Source organism: Molossus molossus, unplaced genomic scaffold, assembly GCF_014108415.1.
Source record: "Molossus molossus isolate mMolMol1 unplaced genomic scaffold, mMolMol1.p scaffold_m16_p_5, whole genome shotgun sequence".
In the NCBI taxonomy this organism is placed as follows: domain Eukaryota; kingdom Metazoa; phylum Chordata; class Mammalia; order Chiroptera; family Molossidae; genus Molossus; species Molossus molossus.
The window spans coordinates 2,597,882-2,619,359 of record NW_023425388.1 but is presented as its reverse complement, the minus strand read 5'-3'; the positions used below and the strand labels follow the sequence as shown (position 1 = coordinate 2,619,359).

At 53.7% G+C, this 21,478-nt stretch overlaps 1 protein-coding gene across 1 annotated transcript in view; it reads right to left on the bottom strand.

Moving 5' to 3' along the window:
* The window catches only part of IFNAR2 (interferon alpha and beta receptor subunit 2), a 29,797-nt gene extending 9,169 nt beyond the window's left edge, over positions 1–20,628 (bottom strand). The window contains exons 1-6 of the mRNA XM_036243134.1: positions 20,548–20,628; positions 10,868–10,955; positions 9,696–9,737; positions 8,343–8,457; positions 6,402–6,574; positions 4,306–4,466 (exon numbers count right to left, since the gene is read on the bottom strand). Of these exons, the coding sequence (XP_036099027.1) occupies positions 4,306–4,466; positions 6,402–6,574; positions 8,343–8,457; positions 9,696–9,737; positions 10,868–10,919 (543 nt within the window). The 5' untranslated portion in view covers positions 10,920–10,955; positions 20,548–20,628. The remainder of the gene's footprint in view (positions 1–4,305; positions 4,467–6,401; positions 6,575–8,342; positions 8,458–9,695; positions 9,738–10,867; positions 10,956–20,547) is intronic.
* Positions 20,629–21,478: the final 850 nt, after the last annotated feature.

Sequence of the window (21,478 nt, the reverse complement as noted above, 5' to 3'; positions counted from 1 at the left end):
CTGCTTCCCAGGTCTTTACCCCATGACTTGACCAAAACGCTCACCGAGGTCACCTGACTTCCACGTTCCTAGAGCCAGTGCCCAATCCTCAGTCCTCTTCCAGTTTACAGCCTTTGACTGGCCAGACCTAGCTCTCCGTCGGGAACCTTCTCCCAGCCACCAGGACGTCACTCACTCTCTTTTGCGGGTTCGTCCTCATTTGCTAGATCTCCGCCTTTGGGCGTCCTCCAGGACTTTGTCCTTGGACGCCTCCCCTCTCTGCATGAGCATCCTGGGTGACCGACCTGGTCTCAGGACCTTCAGGACACAGCAAGAAGCCCCGCGCTCCCAGGATGCCAAGGCAGCAGGGCGCTCTACCCTGAAGTGCGGACCCAGTGCATTCTGCTCCTCCTCCGTATCCCCCCCGGTGGACAACTCAACTGATCGTGTCCCAAACCAAGCCCCTGCCTGCCAACCACCCACCTGCTCTGTCCACCTCTTCCCCATTTGAATGGATGGCATCACTCTCTGCCCAGAGCTTGTGCTGAAAGTGCTGAACTCCCGCCCTGGCCGGTTTGGCTCAGCGGTATGAGCGTCGGCCTGCGGTCCAGAGAGACCCGGGTTCGGTTCCCGCTAAGGGCACGGACCTCGGTTGCAGTTTGTCCCTGGCCCTGGTCGGTTGTGCAGGTGGCAGCCACTCGATGTGTCCCTTTCACGTCGATGTTTCTCTCTCTCTGTTCCTCTCTCTCCCTCCCACTCTACCTGAACAAAAAATGGAAAAAAAAAAAGTGCTGAACTCCCAACTTCTCCCTTTCTTCACCACAGAGCGCGTGCAGACATACCGTCGCCACCGCTTGCAAAACATATGCCGAGTCTGAGCACTTCTCACTACCCCCCAGCGGCCGCAGCCCCGCCGCCTGTCCCTGCACAAGACCAGCAGCTTCCTCTGCCCCCCGATCTAATTTCACGCAAAGGCTAATTTTCCTTGATAAAGAAGATGCTGACCAACGCTAGCTGTCCTCTTACAGTGTTGTCAGCACCCTAACAAACAGAGGCCTCCTGTTTTAGAAATAACCTAAAACGGAGTTAAGCAGCTCATGGGTTGAATGTACGTTAGATGGGACTGGAACAGGATATTTAATGAAACTTGGTACAGTGTCTGAACGACATTAGCTTATTTTTTCCTGTTATTTTTGCTCCCTTTTCCTAATCAAAGGCACGAGGTATTGATTATAATCTAGGTAGATATTAAAGAAAATGCTTAATTGCCCTGGCCAGTTTGGTTCAGCGGTTAGAGCATCGGCCCACAGACCTAAGGGTCATGGGTTTGATTCAAGTTAAGGGCATGTACCTCAGTTCAGGTTTGATCCCCGGTCCTGGTTGGGGTCGTGCAGGAAGCAAGCGATTGATGTGTCTGTCTCACATTGATGTTTCTCTCTCTCTTTCCCTCCCTCCCTTCCTTCTACTCTATCTAAAAAGTCAATGGAAAAATATCCTTGGGTGAGGATTCACAACAACAACAAAAAAGAAAAGAAAAAGCTCAATTATATAATTTGCTACACCCTGCTGTGTGGTCACCATCCCAGTAGCCTCTTACCTGTTCAAACCACTTTGCCTTTGGTCCCTATAGGAGCTATGGCCTCCCCTCCCTCCCCTCCCCTCCCCTCCCCTCCCCTCCCCTCCCCTCCCTCCCTCCTTCTTTCCTTTTCTATTTTTAAAGGGTTTGAAATGGAATATTTTATTAACATGTAGTTGTCTTTGTAACATGTGCACACACTCAGAATGATCTCTCTGGGGGGCAAAGACCGAGAATGCCTAAGGGGAAAACGAGAACTTAAAAAATTTCGGGAGGTTTTCAGTATTGCAGGCAATTATGTTCACACCACTTACAAAGCTACTGTGAAATGTGTCCAAGAGGCAGTCCGAGCGGGAAAGAGAACATTTCGGGGGCAGCTCCACGGTGATGGAGCAGAACCCTGGCAGGCTGCGGACGCCCGCCGTGGGCTTTGTCCTTGGGAAATGTGGGGGGAGCTTTGCCAACGGGCAGGAAACAAGGGAAGGGGCCGTGGCGTCTGCTTTATAGCAGTTTTGCTGTCTGGGGCAGGATCATCGAGAAAATGCTTCGCCTTCCTCTGGAACTAGTGTCGGGCCTTTCCCAATGCAACGGTCTCACCCTCGTTCCTGACGGCCCCTCGGCCCAGCTGAGGGGTGTCTCTCTAGGGCTCAAGGAAAGTGTCCTGCTCTCCTCACAGGAGCAATGCAGACGTGATCACGTTTCACAAAACAGGCCGAGTCTTCTCGTTCTCTCCTGATTTTTTGTCCGCAAATTAGGGCTGTGACTCCGACTTCCTCGTACAGGTACGACCAGGCAGCAGCTGTTGTCACCCGGGCAGGTGCCGGGTCTGTGCTCTGTCACCACTGTCTGGGCATCAGACGCGCCTCCGGAATGGCAAGGACGATCAGGACCACGCGTGTGGGTCCCGGAAGACTCTCCTCTTCTGCAAGTCCTTTCGGTCGGACCTGGAGGCTTGCACCCGGCTACAGAACCAGCTCCATCAGGAAGGACGCCAGGGACTCCCCCGTGCGTGCTTGGCACCCTCATTACAAACAGATCCCGAGTTTGGCTGCCCCGGGACCCCGGTGCCCACGTCTCTGTGTATCAGCCTGATGGTCCATCCTCCGGACGTGGAATAGGTGGAAATCCAACGTGCCGGGAGCAGAAACCCGACTACTCTCCGGCATCTGCTCCGCTCAGTCCCGAGCAGGGCGTCACGTGAATGTCCTCTTGGGGACGAGAGTCGGCTTTTCCCAACAATGGCACTAGTTCCTCTGTCAGCCCTCCTGCCTCCCGTCGCCCCCATTCTGTCAGCTGTCCCGGCTCATTCGCAAGCACAGTTAGGCTGTCTTTGCCAACACTGCCCATTCTCCTGCCTGCCCTCCTTTTCCAAATGCAGCTTCAAGCCCCTCTCTGGGCAGAGGCTGCCGGTCCAGCCAACACGGCCGAAAAGCACCACCAGGCACGTCTGGGACACAGCTGTTGTGGCCAGGGACATCGGGAGTGGCGAAATGCTTCTTTTCTGTCTCAGAATAGGCACGGCCCACGCACACTGTTCTCCCTGTCCGAGGCCCGAGACAAGCACTGAGGTTCTGGATTCTTCCTTCAGCTTCTCTTTCGTCTTTCTCAAGTGTCAACCTTTGCAGTCCGATGCACGGTGTCCTGCAGTGGCTGGGTGGCCAGCGCCTGCGTGGCCAGTGATACCACAGGGACGCCTCGAGTTTGGTTTGGGTGTTTCCTCTTCCCCCTCCACCACCCCGTGGTCTGTTGTTCACACGCCAGCCAGGATGCTCCCTCGCACCCCGAACACTCGGGCCCGCGAAGACCTGCCAGATCGGGGTGCTCTCTCCTGGACCTCACCTCCTTCTTCTCCCGTCTCAGTCACCCCGTTCCAGCTCCCTGCTGCTCCTCAAACCCACTGCGGCCACTCCAGCCTCAGGACCTCTAACTTCCCGTGGCCTCTCCCGGGCGCCCCGCCCGATGCCCGGCGGGCCGGCGTGACCTCCGAGGGCTCTGGTTACGCAAACCTAAGCTGTCTGGGCAAGGCCGCCCATCTTCCCTCATTCCAGCCTTCGTTTCTTACATCCTCACCCGAAGATATTTTTCCATTGATCTTCAGATAGAGTCGGAGGGGGAGAGGGAAAGAGAGAGAGAGAGAGAGGAGACACATCGACTGGTTGCCCCCGCACAACCCCGACCAGGGCCGGGGATGAACCGCAACCGAGGTACATGCCCTTGACCAGAATCAAACCCACGACTTGCTGGTCCGCGGGCCGATGCTCTACCGCTGAGCCACAGTGGCCAGGGCCCTTCCAGCATTCTTAGGGAACAAACTGAGAACAAGAACTGCAGACCCAGGTCCTTCTGATACCAGGATCACCCCAGGTTTACTGACAGTCAGTGAAGTCCTTCAGGGAAGTCAGGAGGCAACAGAATGGCCACGAGCAGCCCTTCCCCTCGCGGTGCTGAGGCGGCGTAGAGGCAGATGCCTCCTGTGTCCGCTCAGAGGCCTCCCCTGGATGCTGAGAATGGCCTGTCCTCCCAGCCACCCCACGCTCTCTCCTGAGGTCCTTGCATGTGGCTGAGTCTTTGAAAGCGGACAACTGAGTCCGCCTCTTTCCGGGATGAATGAACTCTGGAGACTTCTTCCCTGAGGTCAGGGCACACCGACCAGACCCTTTAGTCCCAACTGTTCGAATCATTACAAATATCTTCAACAACCAGGACAACACACAGAGTCATTGCCAACTCGGAGCTGTCGGATGACTCACCTGCTTCACAATCCCCCCGGAGACCTCTTCGATGACGAGCGACAAGTAACGCCACAGTCCTTCCTCATCCGGTACCTTGGGCAAGGTGGGTGGAAATTTCAGCATCACGTTAATGTGGTCCACAAAGCCAACAATCTGAAAGTCTGGGGGTTCCAGAGACACTGTATGGAAAGCAAAGTCGGGGACAAAGTCATCGCTCAGCAGTGATCGGCCGGCTGCCCCGACGCGGCCTAACCCCGCCACCTGCCTTCTTTTCAATCTGCCCGTGGGCCTCCTCGAGGGCTGGGTTTTACTTATTTATTTTTTTTTTTGAGCGGGGAGCATTATTCTATTTCTCTCTCTCTTTTTTCTAATTGATGAAAAACTGGGACCAAGAACAGTGATTTGCTTAATATGACCACAAGAAATACAGGGCAGATTTTGGGATGGAAGCTAGTCCTTTTCCAACTTTCAGGTTATATTCTAAATACAAAAGTAAAAGTGACTTCTTTCTACATTACAATAGTAATACACAATCACGGCAGAAATGTCAGAAACTATAGATAATTGTCCCTGAGTGTGGTCAGTATCTTCTGTCTCTTCTGTGAATGGTAAACATATATAGACAAATATAAACTGAACTAACGTGTGTACACCCCCTGCCCCACACACCCCTAAGCTAAAGTTAAACCATTCTTTACCCATACTGTTACACTGTATATATCGTCACTTATTTCAGAAATATATTAACACATATTTATCTACATCAAGGGCTCACACATTCTGGCCTGTGGGTTGAATTTCTGCACAGCCTGCAAGTTGAGAAGGGGTTTTGGTTTGTTTTTATGTTTTTTTTTCTTTTTAATTTCTTTTCCTTTATTGATATTAGAGAGAGGAAGGGAAAGGGAGAGAGAGATAGAAACATGGATGAGAGAGAACATTAACTGGCCGCCTCCTGCATGCCCCCCACTGGGGATCAGGCCCACAACCTGGGCATGTACCCTGACCGGGAATCGAACCAGCGACCTCTTGGTGCCTGGGTCGACGCTCACCCACTGAGCCATACCGGCCGGGCAGGTCTTGTTTTTGAAAGGGTTGTCAACAAATGGAGACTATGTCACAGAGACCACATGTGGCGCACAGAGTCTAACGGACTCCCTCCGGTCCTTTACCGGAGTCGGCTGAGCCTGCCCCCATCACGATTTTCACCGCGAGCCCCATCCCGCTGAGCATCTGCGCCGCGGCTGAGCGGGCTCTTTGATCACAGGCTGACCCCGGTCTTTCTGAACGCAATCTGGGTATCACTGAGTGTTCCTGGAGCTAAACCCTTGCTTTTGCCCACAGTCTCCCTAGGACACATGGCTGAAGAGGAGCTGTGGGCGAGGCGGGTGCCCGCCGAGGCTCTGATGCTCGCTGCAAACACCGTCGGAGGGGCTGTGCGGCCGGCGCACACCCCCTCTCTCAGCTGGGCACTTACACATTTTCAACAGCTGCTGTTTTGAGTCTTGAAAAACGATGTCTCGTTATTACCTTAAAACGCTTTCTTCAGTGATCTGAATACCACGAGCTACAAGCTGTGCCTTCCTCTCCCCTGCGTGGGGACACACCAACCTGTCTGTACACACAGAAACAGGGCCCCGCGCCCAGGACTCGCCCGGGGCCTCCGCTCCCCAGGGGGCGCAGCTGCCCTGCCACTTTGCTAGGCGCCGGCGCGGCTCAGGTCAATGACAAAGCAGTCCGACCCCTGCGGGGAGCTGCCGGGTCCCTGGGAAGGAAGGGCAGACCCACCGGGCTGCAGTCCTGGTCCCCGCGCCCAGTACCAGGCCGTGTCACCCCACTCTCCACTTCCGTTGGGTGGGACAACCACCCAACGAGGGGCAGTGGCCCTGCCGAATGTCTGTCTTCCACAGGCCCCGAGCGACCCGCCCAGCGCGGACGCCGTCCCACTCTCTGGACAGGACACGGGGCTCGGAGGGGTCACAGAGCCAGGCGGCCGGAGCCGCCGGTGAACCTGCCCGGCTGAAAGCACCTGTGCAGACCTGCCCACTTCCGGCAGGAAAGGTCACGATGGATGACCTTGATGACACGGTGAAGACCACACAGAGAGATCAACTTACTGTCCGTGTCTGGGAAGATAGTGCCGGAACAGCTGACCAGCTCTGTGTCCCCTCGGAGTCCCACGACCCTGGTGACATACATCTCGGCCGTGCTTCCCCACTCGTGCGTGAGGTCACAGGATGGCCTCGTGATGTTCGTGCAGCTGGGGACAGTCTTCATATCTTCTCCTTTACTTTGGTGGGAACAGAAACCGTAAAAGGCTGTTAGGTGGGGAGAACCCACGGAGCACATGGCCCACTTCCTCCGGTCTTTGGGGCCCTGGCCAAGCGTTGCCACCTCCCGTCACGTTGTGGGGCCCAAACCCCTCACTTAAAAGGGAACCCTCACCCTGCCCCGCCCACCCTCTGTCCCAGCCCCTTCCGTGTGTGTGTGTGTGTGTGTGTGTGTGTATTTTTTAATCCTCACCTGAGGATATTTTTTAATTTATCTTCAGATAGAGTCGGAGGGAAGGAGGGAGAGAAAGGGAGAGAGAGAAACATTGACGTGAGAGAGACATATCGACTGGCTGCCTTCTGCATGACCCTGACCAGGGCCAGGGACGAACTGCAACCGAGGTACGTGCCCTTGGCCAGAACTGAACCCGCGGCTCATTGGTCCGCGGGCCGATGCTCTAACTGCTGAGCCCAGCTGGCCGGGGCCCCTGCATGTTTCCATTCGTACCATTTTATCTGTTTGCTGACACCTGCCCCCACTGCAGAAGGCCTGCCAGCACGGCTGGCCTCGGTCCTGCTTGTCCGCTGCACGCAGCAGGCGCTCAGTAAGCATTGGCTGGATGAGTGAGCGAGCAAACCCTGGGCGCTCATGGTGGGGGCCTGGGTCTCCCTGGACCCGCTGGACAATCACGAGTGCCCGAGACGCTGCCTCTCTCCGGCTGAGGACCCACGGCCCAGTCCTGTCAGCCTGTGCGCCACCGGACAACACAGACGGCCAATCCCTCCAGCTCGGGAGGGCAGGTGGGCAGGGAAGGACCGAAGACGTTCGCGGGCACCAAGAGAAACTCAGAGGGCCTCTGGGTCTGTCGGCAGTAACAGCTCGAGGGCGACAAACGCAGGGCCACTCTGAGGAGCTCCTGGGGCCAACTATGGCTGAGGAGGGTGACCGTCCCACATGGGAAGGCGAGAGCCAAAGGGGGCGTTGTGTATCGTGTCACTGAACCTTGCGTCATCAACCCAAGAGGAAGGGTTAGCTCAGAGAAACAGAGCTCTGTGCCCGCGGCCACACCAGGGTCGCAGCCGTGACCCAGCCAGACTTTGCCCCTGGGCCTCTCCTACTCTGGCCAGGAAACTGTTCCAGGTGCCACTTGTCTGCCTGAGCAAACAAAAGTGGGGGCAGACTGCAGTCTGCCCACCAGACCTTCATACTCCTGTCCTCAGAAAAGAGGTCACTTTCAAACGCTCACACTCGCTAAGTCAGAGAAGTAACTGTGAAGACCATACACAGTCGTTGCTTTGCTTCTGAGGCTTCGAGCTGCAGAAATGGCCTTTGGTTGCCAACATGAGCTTTGTCAAAAAAAGGCTCGAAGCCCTGGCTGGTGTCGGTCAGCGGTTAGAGCATCAACCTGTGGACCAAAGGGTCTTGGGTTCGATCCCCAGCCCTGGACGGGTTCATGTGGGAGGGAATGGATGTGTCTCTCTCACATCTATGTCTCTCTCTCTCTCCTCCTTCCCTCTCTCCTTCCCCTCCACTCTTTCTAAAAATCGATGGAAAAAAATATCCTCGGGTGAGGATTAAAAAAAGAACAAGCCTTTGAATTGTTAAAGTATTCAATTTAATTAGAAAAAGATTTGTGTTTTGTCTTTTAAAGCTCTGAATAAAACACAAACACACAGAAAGGGCTGGGGCGGGGGGGAGTTCTGTCACAAGTAAGATCCCAGCCTCGTCCTCCCACAGGGCAGAAAGGTACCATATTTAGCAAGAGAAGAACGAAACGCCAAGCTAACCTCATGTACGTGTAGGACAACGTATAGTGAGTTGGTACAATGGAACGGTTTTTCACTTCCCATGATAAAATTGGCTGGAAATTTCTTAAGGTCAGGTTGAAGCTGCAAGCGTCATCTGGAAATATGAAAGGAAACAGGGGATAAAAATCCAGAAACACTGAAATCTGGAACCCAGGGTTGGATCTCGGCCACTGTGCGGACTACCCTTGGGGACCTGGAGCCCACACCCCCAGCGGGGAAGCCCTCCCGGAGCCCAGGTTTCCTGAACACAGAGGAAGGTGATGGTTCTACTGGACAAGAAAAAGGAACTGATGGAACTAATCAATGAGCACTCCTTAGAAAGCAGGAAGTCAACAACGTGTACACAGAATTGGGGCTCACCCAGTTATCACGGAGGCTCACCCTGTTATCATGGCCTCTCAGTGGCTCATTGGGTGACAAGACCCACATCACCCTGGGCCACCCCATTCTGCCCACTCGCCTCCTAAGCCCTGGTGGCCGTCCCCGAGCAGCTCAGCCCCCCGCTGGCCTCACCCCTTCTGAAGTCCCTGCTGGATGGTTCCCCGTTCCAGAGGGGAGGGGCAGAATCATGTGTACCCAGACTGGCCCTGTTCAGACGGTCTGTTCCCACCACAATGTTCCAGCAGGTGCCACAGACCCAGTCTCTGCAGACTGGGGCGCAGAAGCCGAGTCAGCCAACACCGCGGGGGAGCTGCGCCCGCAGACCCCTCCTCTGCCGGCGCTGTCAGCCCATCCTGCCTCCTGCGCTAGGACCCCGGCCTGTGCCCACAGTGGCCACCTCTTCCTTCCCCAGCGCTCAGCACAGGACTGGACACACAGAGTGAAGTTTCGTGGACAGATGTGCACATGGACGCAAGAAGTTTAGTTTTCAAAAGTTATTTTTGACTTGGGTGGTGAACACACAATACAATATACAGATGATGTATGTGCCCTGAAGCCCGTATGCTTTTATGAATCAATGTCACCCCAATGCATGCGATTAAAAAGTTTTTTTCCTTTATCTGGTAGCAGGTATTGAATAACGGGGAAGAATGGAAATTAGAGGAAAGTTATTTCTGGATCTTTCCCTGGCAGAATCTGAGCTTTCTTCTATCGAGGGGTTTTAAAACAATCTCTGGTGTTAATTTCCTATCATTGTTTTGTGAGACAAAGTGACAACCAGAGTGACTCATTTTGGCTCCTCTTACAAAGTGCTTGAGAAAAGAGATTCAAACAAAACGGAAGACAGATCTGGGACCAGAAATCAAATGTCCCACATTTTAGACTCCTGAATGATCCCCCCAACACTCTGACCCTTACACAGAATTCACTCAAGCCACGAAAAATTCTTACCAGGCAACGCGTGTAAAACACCAGACATGGGACCCATGTTCCCTAGAAAGAAGAACAACAGGTTACACAAACAACAGTGTTTCTCTGGGCTCTATTTATGTAAAAAATTTTGTTTTTACTGATTTTTCAGAGAGAGAGAGAAACATCCATGTGAGAGAGAAACACTGATGGGCTGCCTCCTGCACGCCTCCTCCTGGGCATCGAGCTCACGACCTGGCGATGCGCCCTGACCAGGAATCGAACCAGGACTTCTCAGTCCATGGACGACGCTCAGTCTGCTGAGCCACACCAGCTGGACACTGGGCTCAAGCTGTCATCGCTGCCCTGAGTCTGGCTTTCTTTTACACACCTGTGTTCATACTGAATTAAGACTTTCTTATACTAAAACAAAACACAAAACTCTGAAGTCAACGGTTCTTGGAGAGCTGACACTGGCACCGACAGCACCTGGTCCAAGGATGTCATCCTGAGTGAACCCCGGTTGAGATCTGCTTGGGGGCTGACGTTAGTAGCAGGGACTGGCTGGTGGCGGGGTGTCCTGAGAAGCAGCTGTCCGGAAGAATCCGACTATGAATGAGCACGTCGCTGGTTAACAGCCTTGCAAGGTGACGCTGCTCACCCAGGGCTGCGGCGGCAGAGAGCTGTGATGGGAGCTTCTGGTGTGCTCTCTGGGTATCGCGTGAGCTGGGTGAGGGTCCCAGGCCTTTCCTTAGGGGGAGGCCATGGGTATTATTTCCACTGCAGTGCAAGGCTGCCCTGCCCAGGAGATGCCCCACTCATAACTACCGAACAGGTCACAGTCATACTGAAACAGGACCAGCACAAAGGGCGCACATACGACCACAGGAAAAAAAATCAGTAATAAACGAAGCTTCCACCAAAGCTGATGGACAATTTTCCAGTCAGGTGACGTTGGCAGGAGGTAAGGGTCGGGCCTCTTTCCAAATATGAGTAATAAACTCCATCCTCGATTAGAGTGACGGTATTGAGAGAAAGTACTCTTCAAATCACATAGAAGGAGATCCCCCAACTTTATCCAACCCGAAGCCATTCTTGGTCGTTTGTTTTCCTAAAATGAACAGGAGGGCAGAAGCCGACCTGCTGCCCCCAGAAGGGCTCTTGGTCCCGCCCACTTCACAGGCTTCTCCGGGCTGATAAAAAGTAACACTTACCCATGAGATACAAAGTAAGTAGTGGAATCACACAGGCGCAGCTCCAAAGCATCTTTGTTATTTCCTAAGTCCTTCTTTGCATTCACATCTGAAAGGAAATCAACGGTGGGTGATCAAAACTCGAAAATGTCTAATGAACAGGAAAGACGAGCGGGAGGTTCCGGGTCCCAGGCTCCCTGACCCCTCCGGGGAGCTGGGCCATTTACCCTCCGTGTACACGAGCGACCTGAGCTCAGCTTCTGGGACCAGTTCCCCTCTTAGTCAGGAAGAAATTTCCAATTTCACTCTCCAACTGGTAACAGTTACCTGGTCCTAAAGCTGTAAACATACACAGAGTAGACAACGAGGAGATTCGCTTCCTTTTCAAAGCTGTTACCAGCGAGACGGCGTCGGCGGTTCCTGTTTCCCCGGAGGGAAGAGTCCAGTCCAGAGCCCCAGCGCGGCGGAGCCACGGGAATGTGCCCGCGGCGAAGGCACACGCAGGACCGCGACAGAAGGGAGGGCGAGGAAGCAGCGACCGGAGGCCTGGGCTGCGCTGCTCCGGCTCACGGGGATTCAGAGAAAAGGGCTTTGGGGACAAGTTCAGGGCTGAGCCCAGGACGAGCTGCCGCTGCCCGCCGCTGCCCGCCGCCCCCCTGGTTGCAATCTCCTAGGCTCGCTTAGAGGGAAAGAAAGGGGGGGATAGTGTGGGGCGTGCTCCCCTGGAGGAGAACAGGCACTGGTCCTTTGTGTTGAGGGCATTGCTCTCTCTTGCAGGCAGAAATCTCAGGGGAGGGTCCCAGTAGAACATTCATCAGCTTTCCAGGGGTGCTCTTTTGGGCTGTGGGCTCCACTGATTGGTCGGAGCCAGGGCAGGGTCATTAGTCAAGGCAGCTGGTCCTTAGGCAGCCACAGCATCACTGGTCTGGTTTTGCTGCTTTTCTGGGCCTGGAGCTGAAATGTAACTGAGGCCTCGATGTGATCTTCAGGGAGGAAAAGGTCAGGGGGTCTAAACTGCATGACTAGCGATATGAAAAGTTAGGGGCTCCAAACTGCATGACTGGGGAGCAAAGGTTCCCCTAGGGACGTTGTTTTCCTGGTTCTGCCCCGTACTGGGCATCTGGGGCTGTCTGCCCTGGTGGGTTTCTGTACCTGGCCCATCGTCCTTGCTCTGCTCACATCTGTCTAATTGCCTAGAACAAAACCACTTTCATTATTTTTGTGTGTGAGTCCTTCAGAATATCGTCATGCCTGAAAACAAGCCTGTCGTTCAGCCCATGTTTTTATACAAGACAGCCTATGCATGCCCTGCCCACCCCGGCGCTTCCCACTTGAAAACACACGGGGAGAGCTTTCTACATCAGCACCAAAGAGAATTTCCTGGGCGGTGCTTGAAAGTCGCTGCACTTGCCTGGCCGGTGTGGCTCAGGGGTTGAGCATCGACCCTGCACCAAGAGGTCGCCGGTTCAATTCCCGGTCAGGGCTCATGCCCAGGTTGTGGGCCAAATCCCCAGTGGGGGGCCTGCAGGAGGCGGCCCATCGATGTTCTCTCTCATCGATGTTTCTATCTCCCTCTCCCTTCCTCTCTCTCTCTCAAATCAATAAAGAAAACAATAAATAAAGTAGTTGCACTCTCTCTTCTATAGACAAGCATCACTGACATCCTCAGTCTCTAAGTGAAGGAAACATGTCCAGAAGGTGGACTGCTTGGCAAAGGGGCCTGTTGTCAGAGTCCCAGCAGCAATGAGCACCTTTAATTTAGGAAATTTTGAGACAGTCTTTAATCACATGTGTGAACAGGATGTAGACAAACCATAAGAAGCTACCAACAGCAGGGGCTGTTACCACACTGGGCTCGAGGGGCAAAGGGAAGGTGCCAACACTGGACTCTGGGAGCCACGAATCCTACGTGAGGATCTGTGACCACAGCCAGACCGGCCAGCCAAGGCGAGGCGGGAAGGGGCTGAGGGATACACACATGACCGTCACTGTCTCCCTCCCTTGCCTTGGGGCTCCATGTTGGTGGAGCCCAACCAGAAGTCGGAGAACAAGGATGCTAATGGCTGGACCCAAGGAAGACAGGGTTCCAGGGCGAAGTAAAGGGCGGGAGGGTGGAGGCTGATCTGGGAGGGCAGACAGAAAGCCCAGGCACAGAGGGGCTATGCATCTGTGATTCTGACGGAAAAGGCCACATGCCCCGCTTGGTGGCTGTCGCAATTCACACAAAGGCCTACAATGTGTGGGAGCTTTGTGCTCCCATCCCCCAGCCCCTTCACAGAGGCTATGGTCAAGCTCTGGGGTTGCTGAACCAGATTCATGAGAGAAAATACTGTTCTCTTTCTCTCATGGGACCAAGTATGTCTCTGTTTTGTTTTGGTACGTGCCCCTAGCGGGAACCGAACCCGGGACTCTGGTCCGCGGGCCGACGCTCCAACCGCTGAGCCAAACCAGCCAGGGCTGTTTTTGTTTGTTCTTGTTAAATCTATGAGCTGTTTGTACTTCCTTTCTCGTGAATCGTCTGTGTATATCCCCGGCCGTTTTTCTAAGGAGCTGCAGCTTTTACTCTTACTGGTTTGCAGCAGTTCTCGGTGTACTGACTGGTATGTGGGCGGGAACCCCACCTCCGTGATGAGTCCCCCCTTTTCCTTGTCACCTGCCCTTGATTTGCTTCTGCAGTATTTTGTTTGTTTTTTAAACTATGCAGAAGTTTCTCAGTTTTTTTTTTTTTTTTAAATCCTCATCCGAGGACATTTTTCCATTTTTTGTACAGACAGAGTGGGAGGGAGAGAGAGGAAGAGAGAGAGAGGGAAACATCGATGTGAAAGGGACACATCGAGTGGCTGCCACCCGCACGACCAACCAGGCCCGGGGATAAACTGCAACCAAGGTACATGCCCTTAGTGGGAACCGAACCCGGGCCTCTCCGGACCGCAGGCGGACGCTCTAACCGCTGAGCCAAACCGGCCAGGGCAGAAGTTTCTCAGTTTTATGTTTTCATATTTAAAGGAACTTTCTTTATTTTTGTTTGTTTGTTAATCTCACCCGAGGATGTTTTTCCATTTATTTATTTATTTCTTAAAGAGAGAGTAGAAAGGAGGGAAGGGGATGGAGAGAGAGAGAGAGAGAGAGAGAGAGATTGGTTGTCGTCTCCCACATGCACCCTGTGGGGATGGAAACTGCCACATTGAGGGTGACTTCCTTCTATCTGAACATCTGCCCTGTGCCCTCTGGTCCCTCTGTTCTTTTTAACAATGTACAATCTTTATTAGGCCCCGTGCTAAGAGCTTTGCAAGCATTTCCTTTTTTTTTTTTTTTTGCTTTAATCCAGGCCCCCTCCTGCCTTCCCCACACTGTTGTCTGTGTCCACTGGCTGTGCACATATTCATAGAAGTTCTTTGGTTTATCTCTTCCCACCCCCCCCTTCCCTTTGAGGTTTGTCAGTCTAACAACCAATTTGTACTTCTTAATCCCTCCACCACCCAACTCCCTTCCCATCTGGCAAGCAACAAAAAGCTCTCTGTATCTATGAGTCTGTTTCTGTTCTGCTTGTTCGTTTTGTTTGTTGATTCAATTGTTGATAGATATGTATTTATTGCCATTTTATTGTTCATATTTTTGATCTTATTCTTCATGTAGCTCCTTCAACATTTCATATAATATTGGTTTGGTGGTGATGAACTCCTTTTGCTTTTTCTTGTCTGGGAAACTCTTGATATGTCCATCAATTCTAAATGATAGCTTTGCTGGGTAAGTAGTCTTGGTTGTAGGTTGCTGCTTTTCATCACCTTGAATATCTCTTGTCACTCCTTTCTGGCCTGCAGTTTCTTTTGAGAAATCAGGTGACAGTCTTATGGGAGCTCCCGTGCAGGTAACTAACTGCTTTTCATTTGCTGCTTTTAAGGTTTTCTCTTTGTCTTTAACCTTTTGCATTTTGATGATGATGTGTCTTGGTGTGGGCCTGTTTGGGTTCATCTAGTTTGGGACTCTCTGTGCTTCCTGGACTTGTATGTCTGTTTCCTTTAGCAAGTTAGGGAAGTTTTCTGTCATTATTTTTTTCAAATAGGCTTTCAATTTCTTTTTCTAGCACCTCTGTAATGTGAATGTTGGTATGCTTGAAGTTGTCCCAGAGGCTCCTTATACTATCTTCATTTTTTTGGATATTTTCTTTTTGCTGTTCTGATTGGGTGTTCTTTGCTTCCTTATATTCCAAATTGATGGTTTGCTTCTTGGCTTCACCTACTCTACTATTGATTCCCAGTAAATTATTCTTTATTACAATTGGTGCATCCTTCATTTCTGACTGGTCTTTTTTTATGTTGCAGACGTTCTAAGTTCCTTGAGCATCCTTATAACCATTGTTTCGAACTCTGCATCTGACTGACTTTTTACCTCTGTTTCGTTTAGTTCTTTTCCTGGAGTTTTGTTCTGTTCTTTCATTTGGGACACACTTCTTTGTCTCCTTATTTTGACTGCCTCCCTGTGTGTGTTTCTATGTATTAGGTAGAGTCGCTATGTCTCCTAGGCTTCCTAGGGTGGCCTATTGTAGTAGGTGTCCTGTAGGGTCCAGTGGCACAGCCTTTCTGGTCACCAGCTGGGCCCTTGAGGTGCACCACAGGTGTGGACTGTACACTCTCTGTTGTAATTGAGTGTTGATTGCTGTTGGCACATCAATGGGAGGGATTTACTCAGGCTGATCAGCTGCAAGGACTGGATGCGCCCACTGACCTCTGACCTCTGACTCCCTTGGAGGATCAGCTGTGCAGAGCCCACCACACAGAGCAAGACTTACTTCAGCAGGGCTCTGGTACCCACTGAGTCCACTCATTGAGTGTGTCATTTGTGGAGGTGGTTGGGTGGTGGTGCTTCGATGTGGTCTGAAGCTGTCCACTGGGTGTGCTGGCTCTGGGGCAAGGTCAGCCTCTGCCTGTGTTCTACCCAGGGCCACCTGGCATAAGCTACAAAGTGATCTGCCGATGGCTGCTTCTTATGCTGGGCTTGGAGGTGCCCAGGCAAAGCCAAGCTGTGAACCAAGGCTGGCTGCTTCTAGTGCCAGGCCTGGGGCCAGTTAGATAGAGGTATGGGGTTCACTGAGGCCAGATGCTGCTTGTTTGAGAGAATTTAAGAACATTTGAAGCAGGATCCAAGACAGGTCAATCCTGTGGTGAAGTCACTGGAAACAGCTTGGGTGGGCCCGAAAATTGGGTGGGGTGGAGCAAACAGTGTGAGTCAGGTTGCTGGAGTCCCAGATATGGCAGCCATCTGCCTGCCTCGTGGGGGAGGGGCTCACCAAAGGAACAACAGCCTCCACAAGCCTGTCTGTCTGGGAGAAAGCTGCCTCTGCAGCCCTTACCCAGAGGCCAAACAACTCGGTTCTTCCCGTAGTCCTCCGATGCCTTTCAGGCGGCCTCTCCCCCAGGCTGGAGCTCAGAGGGAGCAAGTCCGATAAGTCCGTGCGCGGGTCCTTTAAGAGGAGCTGCCTGGGGCTCCAGCGCCTCAGCCTCCCTCAGCCTCAGTTCCCGCTGGTTTTGCAGCCAGAAGTGAAGGGGATTCTCTTCCTGGCCCTGGGACCCTGAGCGGGGCACGTGGTGTGGGACGGGGACCCCTCAGTCCTCAGGAAGGACCTTTCCAGCCGAGGTGTCCTCCTGATTTTGATTCTCCATGGGTGGGTGTGGGACCAGCCTGACCCGCCTCTGCCCCTCCTACCAGTCTCCATGTGGCTTCTTTAATTCCGTAGTTGTAGGACTTCCATTCAGCTCGATGTCAGGCGGTTCTGAATGATGGTTGTTCTGAGTTTAGTTGTCATTTTGATGTGGTTGTGGGAGGAGGTGATACCGCGTTACTTACGCTGCCACCTTGACTGGGAGTCCCTCTGTTCTTGTCTGATGGTCTTCATTTCGCACGTGCAGGACTTGGTGCCTTCGCAGCCAACAGGCACAAGTCCGCTCTCCGGCTCTGGGCCAGGGGACCAGGGGATGCTCCTTCCCCTCTTTGCTCCTGGAGACTCATACCCCACTTTCAATCAGATGTCTGGTAACTAGGTTCCTGCTTGCTTGGAAAATCTAATTTCTCGCCTTGACATCCTGCCTGAAATGGTTAATGAAGCTCCTTAAGACTTTCCCTGACTACAAACAGACCAGCCTTCCTGAAGCCTAGCTCCGGTTAATGTCACTGCGGCGGCAGGGCCACCCTCAGTCCCCAGGGCCCTGCACGCAGAGGGTCCCACACTTGGTTCACGGCTCTCCGGTGGCCGACGTGAAATTCTGAACAGTTTATTTTTGAACTGGTCTTTTGTTAGTTAAGTCTGAGGGGACAGTGGGACACCAAGGCCTAGGCTTGGAGCCGCAGCTCACCTGGTCTGGTTCCCCGGTCCCTCGCAGGGTGGGTGAGGGGCCCACCCATGATCACGTTGTTGGAGAGAGCACACTGTTGCCCTCCTGGTGGGGGTGCAGGGAGGGTGGAAGCTGCTCCTTCCCTAAGCAGGCAGTGTCTTGCTTCCCCCGGCGGGTGACTAGTCTGGTGGGGTGAGCACTTAGGTCAGCCTTGATCCCAGCATGTCCAGGAGCAGAGGGTTAAAGACCCTTGGACATTGTCAGTATGCTGTGGCCTGGGATAGCAGGTCCTCGAGGAGGGGAGACTTGACCTCCCTGGAGTCCACCCCAGGCTGGGGTGTGGGCATTTTACAGGAGGGGGATCTGGCACCCTCCAGGCCCAAGTGCATGGGTGCTCAGAGTCGCCAGTGCAAGGGCCCCGGGTACCCGAGGGAGCTGCACTGGGCCTGGGTGTCCCTGTGCATGAGCCGGTGCTCCGTGGGGTGGCGGTGTGCGGGTGGACCCTCTCTTCCTGAGTCTGGCTTTGGTTAGCTTCGTCTGGCTAGCTGCGCTCTAGGTGTGTGTAGAGTTCGGCGAGTCCCCGTGAGAACCAAATGCTCTTGTATTGCAGTTAGATGTGGCTTTGCACAATATAAAGTAGATGGACAGAGTCACGCTAATAATTTACAATTTTATTTCTGAATTTGGAATGACACTGAATAGCAACTTTAGACATGACAAGCTGAGACACAGACACTGTGGAAGAAAGGAAAAGGTTTATATTTGAGTACCTTTCGTGGTACTTTTTCTTGGGACATTTTCTTCTGGCCCACAGACCATTCTTGTTTCATCTCAATAAAATTTCTCTTATCCTAGTTTTACTGGCATTTCTACTTGTCGGTCTCTCTACATCGAGGTCCCCACGGTCCTCACATCGCATTCTTCCTGGTGACCAAATCTTTGTCCTTTTCCATCTGCTCTCATCGGGCTGAACTCCAGCCTTCCCTCTATCCAGACTTCCTTCCCGCAGTATCTAGTCTGCTTCTCCCTCCAATTGGCTCTGTTATTACGTTTCCATGGTCTTCAATTTATTCCCTTGAGTCTGTAATCTCCCTCTTCATCTCAGTTTTCAAATTTTCTCATCTTCGAGCTCATTGCATCAAATTCTTATTTTTATCAAGTTGGTGTAGGCTCTAAGGCTGTTGTAAGGGACTTCCTGTTCGAGAGTAACATTTCCTTCTTTGTAGGGCTCCTTGAGAGCCATCCTCCTTTCATGTCCTTTCTCCCCACACCACTTCTGTTCACCTTGCTCTACCTGGTGACTGTCACCTGCTCCTGTGACGCAGTGGAGTGAAATCTTGACCTCTTCTTACAACTGTGCCTGATTCCGGTTTGTTTTGCAAAGACCTGAGCTCTAAGGATAGGCGCTGGGGTGGGGGAATCAAGGGAATGTATCCGCCAGGACACCTGCCCCCCTCACCCCCCAAGGTTCTGTCCTGCAGGCAGGTTCCCGGCTGTGGGGGAAGGAGGAAGAGTCCACTTCTGGTCTGGGGGGGTGTCCCCCCGATTCTGCAGTGGGCTGTTCCTGCTCGGGCAGCCCAGCTGAGCCCCATCTCCCCGGTCTCAGCCAGCATAAGCCAAAGGTGCGAAGACTCATTTTCTCTCCTACTTGGGAGCATTTTCAAGATTTGTGTTGACTCACCAGTATAGTTTCTGGTGGTTGGGCACTCTCAAATTTTAAATATTTGTTTAAAACCTCAGAATTAAAACAATAGCAACAATGCTTAAGAATTCCTTTCCCACGAGCACTTTGCAAAACCCTGGCTTGTGGGGAAACTAGGAGGACACGTTTCCCTTTTGGCTCCGAAGCACATTCTCAGTGGCTCTCAAGGACTCCGCAGCCTGCCCCCAACGTGTCTCTGTCTCTGTCTGTCGGTCTTTCTGTCTGTCTGTCTGTCTCTCTCTGTCTCTTCCTCTCCCTTCCCCCTGTTAGCACCCCGACTTCAGCCAACCTGCCCTTCCACCCGACCACTGTGTATGCTTTGTTCTTTCCGAATCGCATCTGACCATTGTCAGTCTCTGAAGCAACGGGAAGGCCTCAGGAAAAAGCCCAGTGATGCTCTGCTCTGGCTCAGACGATACTTCCCAGTGTTGAGGGCCCACTTCTGATATTTGGACTCCTCTGAAATCAGAGCGCCTCCTCGGGGGGCACCGGATGACAGTGTTTTTACTGTTTACTCGGTTACATGAAATAAAAGTCCACCTTCCGCTCAACAGCATTTTAGATTTGGTAAATATATTGACCAAGAGTCAAGAGTTACCTGTGCCATCGACTCTTCCACGGTCCTGGGAGTTTATACACCAAGGAAAACGAGCCCGCGTAGGTCGCGGGCGTACAGGTGGGCGGCATGGGGGAGATCGTTTAATAAAAGTTTCACTTCTAAGGCAGTATCTCTGGGACTGCGGTTCTTCTAATTTTCTTTTTTAACGACAAATGACCATTTTTCAAATCTCAGGAAGCTAATTTCGGGCAGCTTCTCTTTCACTTTCAGATAAATACCCGAGAAACGACAGAGGAAATTACATGTACGAATAGAAGAAGCCTGCGTTTTTGATGATCTAAAATTGAAACACAACTTGCAAACTACAGAGCCTACAAGTTCGAGTCGTTTCCTGGGACAAGGGGGTCACGGCCCCCCAGGCTTCCCCACATGCTCTCGCAAGGCCTCGCTCCTGCCTCCTTCCTCCCTGAACCTCCGAAGCTGCCGGCAGGCGCGTGGAGAGGTACCTAGGCACCCGGCCAGGGAGGGGGGCAGCTGGGGCCTGGGTAGCATGACGCGGAGGGGGGCCAGGACCCCGGGGCTCCCGACACTGCTCTGCCCCTCCACCGCCCCGCTCATGGGATCCTCCGGCATCTATTACTTTCTAGGGCCTCTTTCAAAAGGTAAGGAAATCAAAGGCATTCGGAGGCGGGGTGGCCGGCACTTCCAGTGAAGCCATCGCTGGGGCCGGAGCTAGGAGACGACAGGACTCGGACCCAGTCTCACTGGGCTGAGCGCAGGTGTCGGTCCGCACAAAGTTCCTCCCCCTCCCCACCCGAGGGGGTCCCCTCCTCTGTCCCGCCCCCCCAGCTCCCCGCAGCGGGTCTGGCGGGACGTGGGCTCTCGGCGCAGCGCCCTGCCCGGGGTCTCGGGCGTCCGGCCGGGGAGGGAGGGGCGCAGTCCCAGAGGGGCGCGAAGGGGACAGGCGCCCTGGGGCGACGAAGGGCGGCGGGGCCGCGGGAGGGGCGGGGGTTCCCGGAAGCGGCTGCGGCGTCGCGCGCTGGTCGGGCGGTCCCGGCGCTGGCCGTCCCTCTCCCCTCTCCCGTCGCCGTCGCCCCGCGGTCCCCGTTACCTCGGCAGTTCGCCGCCGCTCCTGTCGGGGACGCTGTTGGCTTCTCGGCGCGCCCGGCGGCAGTGCCTGCGCGACACCCCGCGGGCAGCGGGCAGCGGGCAGCGGGCAGCGGGCAGCGGGCAGCGGGCAGCGGGCAGCGGGCAGCGGGCAGCGGGCAGCGGGCAGCGGGCAGCGGGCAGCGGGCAGGGGCCGCGGTGGCCTGGACGCTCCGCTCGCGTCGGCGCCCCAGCTGGGCCCTCGAGAGGCCGGGAAAGTCCCCGGCGCGGGTGCGCGCGCCGAGCACCGCCTCCTCCGGGGTCCGGGCGGGGCCGCCGGGGCGGGGACACCGGTCACGCAATTCACTGAGCGTCCCCCGCCCCCTCCACTCAGCCCACGTCATCATGGGGAAGGCATCCGGGGGTCTGGGCTCTCGTTTTCTGCGGTGTCCCCAGAAGCCGGGACAGTGCCCAGCACTCAGAACGCTGCCCGGTACATTTTATTCATTCAGTAAAAACGTGTTCAAGGCCCTGGCGCCTGTGGCTCCCTGCTCGGGCATCGTCCCAAACAGCAAAGGTGGAGGTTTGGTTCCAGGTCAGGGCACATGCCTGGGTTTGGGTCTGGATCCCCAGCAGGGGGCAGGCAGGAGGCAGTGATCCATGTTCCTCGCATGGATGTTTCCCCCTCTCCCTCCCTCTGTCTCTAAAATCCATAAGAACATATTTTTAAAAATGTGTTCAATGAATGGATAAGAAGAATCAACATCATTGAAATGTCCATTCTGTTCAAAGCCATCTAGGGATTCGATGCAGTTCTTATCAAAATACCAGTACATTTTCCACAGAACTGCGACAAATAATCCTGAAGTTTATATGGAACTAAAAAAGACCCCAAATAGCTACAGCAATCCTGAGAAAAAAGAACAAACTTGGAAGCATCATGCTACCTGATACCA